The sequence below is a fragment of the Sander lucioperca genome, chromosome 11 (genome assembly GCF_008315115.2).
Source record: "Sander lucioperca isolate FBNREF2018 chromosome 11, SLUC_FBN_1.2, whole genome shotgun sequence".
In the NCBI taxonomy this organism is placed as follows: domain Eukaryota; kingdom Metazoa; phylum Chordata; class Actinopteri; order Perciformes; family Percidae; genus Sander; species Sander lucioperca.
In genome coordinates this window covers 34,957,205-34,964,185 of record NC_050183.1, presented here as the reverse complement: position 1 = coordinate 34,964,185, position 6,981 = coordinate 34,957,205, and the positions used below count along the sequence as shown (strand labels likewise).

At 40.2% G+C, this 6,981-nt stretch overlaps 1 protein-coding gene across 1 annotated transcript in view; it reads right to left on the bottom strand.

Moving 5' to 3' along the window:
• Positions 1–861: 861 nt before the first annotated feature.
• Positions 862–6,981, bottom strand: part of LOC116063358 — a 104,570-nt gene continuing 98,450 nt past the window's right edge. Inside the window, exon 5 of the mRNA XM_031318320.2 lies at positions 862–4,172. Coding sequence (XP_031174180.1) covers positions 3,995–4,172 — 178 coding nt within the window. The 3' untranslated portion in view covers positions 862–3,994. The remainder of the gene's footprint in view (positions 4,173–6,981) is intronic.

The window sequence follows — 6,981 nt, the reverse complement described above, 5'->3', positions numbered from 1 at the left end:
CAGCTCCTCAAAACCATCTGTTTTGTTTCCCCGGCTGCTGAGTGGAGTGACGGGGGTTAACGTTAGCTCCGGAGAATCCAGCCCCGTCTCCCACTGTGCTGTCCAACCACGGTTGGGATGCCAAAGCAGGAAAAGCTAAACCTAAGCTACTGTAAGCTATTTATTGAGTGTCTTTTGAGCAAATTACTCTGAGTGAATTCCCTCTGGTAAATAGTATGCAGTGTAGGTTATATGTTTAGGGCTTTTATGGAAAATGCGTCTCGTCAAGTTTGAAAGTAGTAATAAAGTTTGCCATCTAAACAGTCAAGGGTTCGGACAGCAGCCTCTGTGTTGTTGTATTGCAATCCTCATGAGTATACTCATGAGTATACAATACAACATGACTTGACACTACAACATGATGTCTTTATTTGCGGTGCGAAAGCTCAGAAAAATCAGCCTTGTTTCGAAAAAGAATTATGTCACTTTATCGCCGTGTAATATTTGCATTCTGTGTGAAAGTACAAATGAGAAAAACAACAGCTCGAAAAAATATACTGATGTGAGAATTAATCGCATGAACAAAACATCCCCCTTAAGAATAATGTTTGGTTAAAACTAAAGTGCCCAGCTGTTTTGGGAAATTAGTCTTTAAAGTTGTTATTTTTCTAAATACTTAGTATTTGTGACCTTTTTAAAGATGTATTTCTTTAGTATCAGTGGGCTTGGTTCTGAGAGCCAGATATTAGAATACAAGTTTATTGTACACCACGGGATTAATCAATAGTGCATTTTAGTAGTCATCAACTACTCCCTAAAAGTCGACAAATAGTCGAATATATATGCAATCTCGCCAATAAACATGAATGTCCACAGATTGCATGAAGTTTATGAATGATATTCGTTATTGAAAATGAAAAACATCAATAGTGGCTGACACAGAGGAATGAGCTGACAAAGATTATTAACACATTTTCCTCAAATAGCAAGTGTAAACAGTAAATAGGCTTCAAACAGTGCAAACAGAAATTCAAAGCATAGCCTACTCACCACAATGAAACACCTTAATGAAAGCGAATAAATAGAAAATATACAACATCTATGTGTAACAGTACTCACAGTCGCTACAGTTGCCATTTATTATCCTCATTTTGCACTCCTGGATAGCGTTAAAAAAATTGTCTACTGGGTTGTAAGGATCCGTCTTGTGTAAATATGATGCCACGTTCTCATTGTAATCAGAGCGATTTACCATTAAGGAGACCACAAATTAGACAAGAATTAGCTGGCTGGCACACCCCGTGGTGGCCCCCGCTGCTGGCGGACTACTTCCCCGGGAGAAGAGCAGAAGGTATCTCTGATCTCCTCCTGTTGAAGTAGTCTTGTAGCGCTGGAGAGACCGTTAGATCCAGCGCTGACACTGGCCACCAGCCTGCTGTTTGGCTTATTTTCTGTAACCAGTGTAGCATCAAAGCATGGTGGAATTAGCCAGCCAGCTAGCTAACTAGCCAGCTGCTAAATGAGTAAAAGTTAACAACTTAATGCTTCATTCACACACGTTTGTCACAGCGTTGGAAAGCAGATTGCTATCGCCATATAAGTGACAACTTCATATTTATACACAAGATGGATGCTTTCACATAATTTGTTGTTATCCACTGATGTTCGAGCAACGATTTAACAGTCACTGCAAGGCTGCTGCCAATAGAAACACTTAGTTGAACTCTCGCATGAACTTTCGTGAGAGTTTTACACAAATTTACCGCCTTGCACCAACTATGACTTGTTAACCCACACCGCCCCTTCTGCATATCTGATGTAATTACATGTATCTGGCATTACTTGCCACTACTTCCTTACTGCACCATGTTAAAACCAGAGATGAACGAATATTCGACAATAATGCACCGCATCGATTAGTAGTTTTGATGGTCGAATATTCAAATTGTCGACGATTCTGTGAAACCCCTATTGTACACCAGACTGGCCCAGAGATTGAACATGGGTGAGTTTTTGTGAATCCTAAAGTCCTCAAACATGTGTTCATGAAATGAAAATCAACGCACAAAATCCAACATGGCTGACTTCCTGTTAGGAGGGGAAAAAATATTTTTTTCAATGTTTCTAAAGATGGGAGCAATGCTCCCACCAAATTTCATGGTTCTCCGGCACGTTTGGGGTCGGGCCCTAATTAAAGCTATGTCATCTTCAATTCATTTTTCTACAGGGAGAACAGTACAGGAGAAAGAACACATCCTTCAGGAGCACCTGTACCAACAGTTAGTGAGTCAGACATTGTTCCACCGACGGAGACTCTCCGTGGTCCGTCAGAAAGAAGTCACTATTGACCCCAAGATCAGTGAGTCTTTGTAAAAAGACGTGTTTTCATAGTTCAGAGTTAAAAAGCTGAACAAAATCAAATAAAACATATTGCGTAGTGATATTTAACATAGCAGTGCATCATCTATACCACAGAGAAAGTTAGATGACTAGCTAATACTCTCTCCATGGTTGTACAAAGCAAGGAACTGATGGCGTGTATGGTCATTCACCATACACGCATTTTTGGGAACAGACTTAATGATTGATAGTTTTGCACTGTGCATGTGTTTAACAAGTACTGGAATAGTACTGGAAGGACATGGTAAAGACTCGTCTTTAAGGACATGTGCCTGTAGTCCGTCTGGGCCAGTGGCCTTTTTTTGGCTTCACTCAGTCACACACCGGCACCACACAGTCATAACTACTGTAATAAACATTTAGCTCATTAGAAAAGGACTGACTGTTCCTTCTTTCAGGCCACCCCCATTAGTGAATTTAAGCCTACTCATGCTTGTCTCGTACTACCTGTTTAACTTCAATCTTATTTTGCTCTTAGTTGTCTCCTTTTCTCAGAGAATTCCCTGTCAACACTGCAAAAAGCCAGTCACTGCAGGTGAATATACGTTGATCCACATAAAACAATGTGGGCAGAATTGTCCCCACCGAATAAATCTAACATCATCATCTTTAATGGAATTTGTTGACAAAAAGGAAAATATAGAATAATGCCAGCCTTATCCTTACAACAAATTTTAGAAGAATATTTTGACATTTTGGGAATGTCCAGCACACCCCCCCCCCCCGGAAAACAGTGAATTGCCTTTTTTAATGTTTTAGTTTGTTTTGTACAAAGAAGTTAGAACAAGTTAATTAGTGATGGTGCTGAGGTGGATTCTGTTACCATTTGACCGAGGCAGGTTAGTTTTTCCCCTGTTTCCAGTCTTTGTGCTCAGCTAAGCTAAGCTAAGCTAACCAGCTGCTGGCTGTAGCCTGGCTGTAATAGTATATTTAACAGACAGATATAGTTATATATAGATAGTTATAGCTAATTGAAAGCTGTTATATATAACACAATCCGTAGACGATATGAAGGTAATATAACATGAGGGCTACTTGTTAGCACTTTTTCCATCTGTATGATAATGGTTTTATGTTTTAAGAACCACAGTGGTGTCTCACTGGGAAGCTTCACTCTCATTTCTGAAGCAGCAGCGGAACAGACGTTGCTCTCGCCCCCGTCTTCGTCACCACTTCACAGGCTATTCAATTAGCAGAAGAAGCATGGGAGATGGAGCCATAATGGAGCTGATGAGATGCACAAGGACAGGTGACACTAATCAGAGCGGCGCCCCATTGTCTCTGTGTGGACATCATTAAGGAAAGAGAGTGATTCCAGGCTTTTTTTTCTCTCCTGAACATGCAAGCTGCGTGCATTAGCTTCCTTATGATCAATTTGCAATATGTGAGAATATACCCACTGAATAAAGAGTGTAAGGGTTTGACACCAGAATATTTGACACCTCGGAAACAGGGTTTAAAGTGTAAGATCTCATTAATGCCACGCTGATAAACTGCTGCGATATCTTGAATGGCTAATACCCATAGGATTTACTATGACCCTGTATTCTGTAAACTCATTCTGTTAGTGGTTCAGAAAAAGCTGAGACATTCACTCTTCAACATATCCACTTTCCTATGGTCCACTTGACTGAGTGAGGCCGTCGATAAAAGGGTGGCCTGCCGCCGCCGGGGCCGCAGACCGATCCCAGCGGCCCGGACTCGTTCTGTCCTCGTCGAAGCCTCTGGGCCGGACTGTGAAGGAGCTCTGCTCAGCCTGCCGGTAACGACTGCAGATGTAGCTGGACAGACACCTGAGGAAACACCACCCAGTACAAACATTAGGAGAGAACAGACTCAAGGACTCAAGGTCTGATTACTTCATCCCACATATTTCTGTTATGTAAGTCAAATTATCTACATTCACACTTTGATTCAACCCAAATAACGTTGTTAGTATACTAGTAATTATCAAGTCCCTCTCCCCCTATTAGTAAGTCCTAAGAGCAGGGGTCTTCAACGTTTTTTAGTTCGAGGATCCCTTAGCTGAAAGAGAGACGGAGTAGGGACCCCCTACTACTGTACATATAGTGTATAAAATAAAGTTGCATGTTAAATCTATACTGCATAGTTTCTGTCGCCCCCATGATAAATTCTAAGTAATGACAACAACACTGTCCGCGTCCACATGATACAAGCCTTCCGTGATTGCGCACACAAATCACAAATAGGCCAATTTATATTTGCTGTAATATGCTGGATTCATATATTGTATATTTTCAGCCATAAAAACAACAACATAAAAAACAAACCATCAAAACACTTTTTCTTTTGTAACATTTTTTTTTAAACATATTTTGGTTACCCCCTTGCACTAACTCTGAGGACCCCCTGTTTAATATCTCTGCCTTAGCCCAGTGGTTCTCAAACTTTTCGAGTCGCGACCCCCAGAATAATGAGGTTGGTGTTCGCGACCCCCTTACCCCCCTCGACAGCGAGAGAAAGAGAGCTGCAAACCGGTGTAAACCGCTGTTTCTAGACTATTAATACACATAAACAAATAATGTTTTGCTTTAATGACAGTTTAGTTTTAGCAGCTAGCACCCAGCCTTGTCTTGACCCGCCATCAGACTCCTTTCTGTGTTTCAGGACCTCCTGATTTACAAATGAAGCTCTGAATCTAACCAGAGTCAGTCTACGGAGAGCCATTTCACTCCCTATTTAGCCCCATTGTACTGAATTTGGTTGCAGTTCTACCAGAGTTCCACTGGGGGTGATCAAAGGCGACTGAAAAATGAATGGGACTCTATGGAGCTAGACGGCTAAATTTGTCTCTTTTGCCTGATTGTCGTTGAGAAATCTCAGATTTGATTGTAGTTTTTGCAAGTTCAACATGGATTATAGGTCAAAAGTTGAATAAACAAGTACTTATGTCCTTTCGATTTCTTACAGGTTGAGTCGTTGTTGCCCATTACACGCTAGCATTCTGCTAATGAATGCTGATTGGTCAGTGAAGGACTGATTACGACCAGAGATCCCGCTTGATGGCATCTGAAGCGGTACCAGAAAGTCAGAGTGAATATTTCGGCGTGGTCTTTAAAACATTAGCAAACCTCTTTCTAGCATGTGTATAGACAGGGAGAGCCTAACCTGTCAGCTGTGTTGTCGCTGTACGATGTGTATGATGTCATTGACATTTTAAAAGGCTTTTTACCACTTGAAAAAAATCTAACACCCAGCAGTGTGTATTTTCTTAGCCTCCCCTTTCCAATGCAACATTCAAATTACTAGACAAAAAATGATATCCTGAGAAAAGTGGATTTTGAGGGGTAGGGCTCCATAGACCACCATTCATTCTGCACTCACTCTGCTTGGCCTCCTGATATGATGCAATCACACAGTCCAGTGAGACCTACATTCTTCAAATATTTAGGAAGTGGAGGTATTCTGTTTAAGTGTCCAAACCAAGAACTGTTGTATCATTTAGATTTGCATTTTTACATGTATCTGTATGTATCAAAACCTGCAGCAATGTAGTCAAAGTATACTTTTTTTTTTTTGTCTTTATGCTAAGCTAAGCTAAACATCTGCAGCTTCTTTTAAGGGAGAGACATTGTCCTATTTTCATCAAATTTCAAACTATTCCTTTAAAATATTGGAGGAAAAAAGTCTAATGTCCCTAAAAGTCTAATAAAGTGTATTCTATTCTATGTCTTATGCTTCAGTTGCTAGGAGCACATATGGTAGGAAATAAAATATGTTTAAAGTGAACATTTAAACATTTTGCATTGCCAGTGAACAGTTTGCAGATATGTTCACTGTAATTGTTTCCTCATTACATTGATAAAACGTACTTTTCACATAATGACATTTATTACAAAACATATTTACTAATGTAAATTAGTTATTACTATGAATGCATTCTGAGGAGTCAGAGTTGTTACAGTATATCACTGTCTGGTGATTGGCCAAGAGGTTACATTAACCTCCACCTATCGTGCTGTGGGCATACATTTTCTTGTGAAAGATCTAAAACGTCAAAGTACTTTACTCTCTCACAGTGTAATCTGCTGCTATTAGACAGGAAAAATATGCATGTTTTAGTGTCGTGGTGATGGTGGGGCTAAGTGTTATTATGTTTTGTTCATCTTGGTATATAGGAACTATCACAGCAATGAACAAGTTATCATGAGGTTCATGTGACTGATGTAGGAGCTAATCATGATAGCTTGACTCTGAGTTGCCTGGGCAGCCTCGTACTGTATCATTTCCTACAATCAGTAGCCACTTAATATCAAGACACACACCTTCCAGTACTGCCTACAACCTGATGGAGGACCTGAGGAATCATGCTCATTATTTAACCCAGGCCTGCAAACTAAAGGAGTGGAAAAGGTGACACCCTACGAGACTAAAATCAGGTATGTGGGCCCGGGGACATTCTCCAGCGGAAGATAATTTTAGTGATTTTAATACGCAAATGGAGCCTTTTAGAGCATTTTGAAAATACAACGAGAAAATAACATATTGTTTTGATAAACAAATATTCTATTGCATTTTGATTGTTTTAATTACAATGTCTAACAACAGGCAAGATGAGCCACAGGATTCAGTAAAAGTACA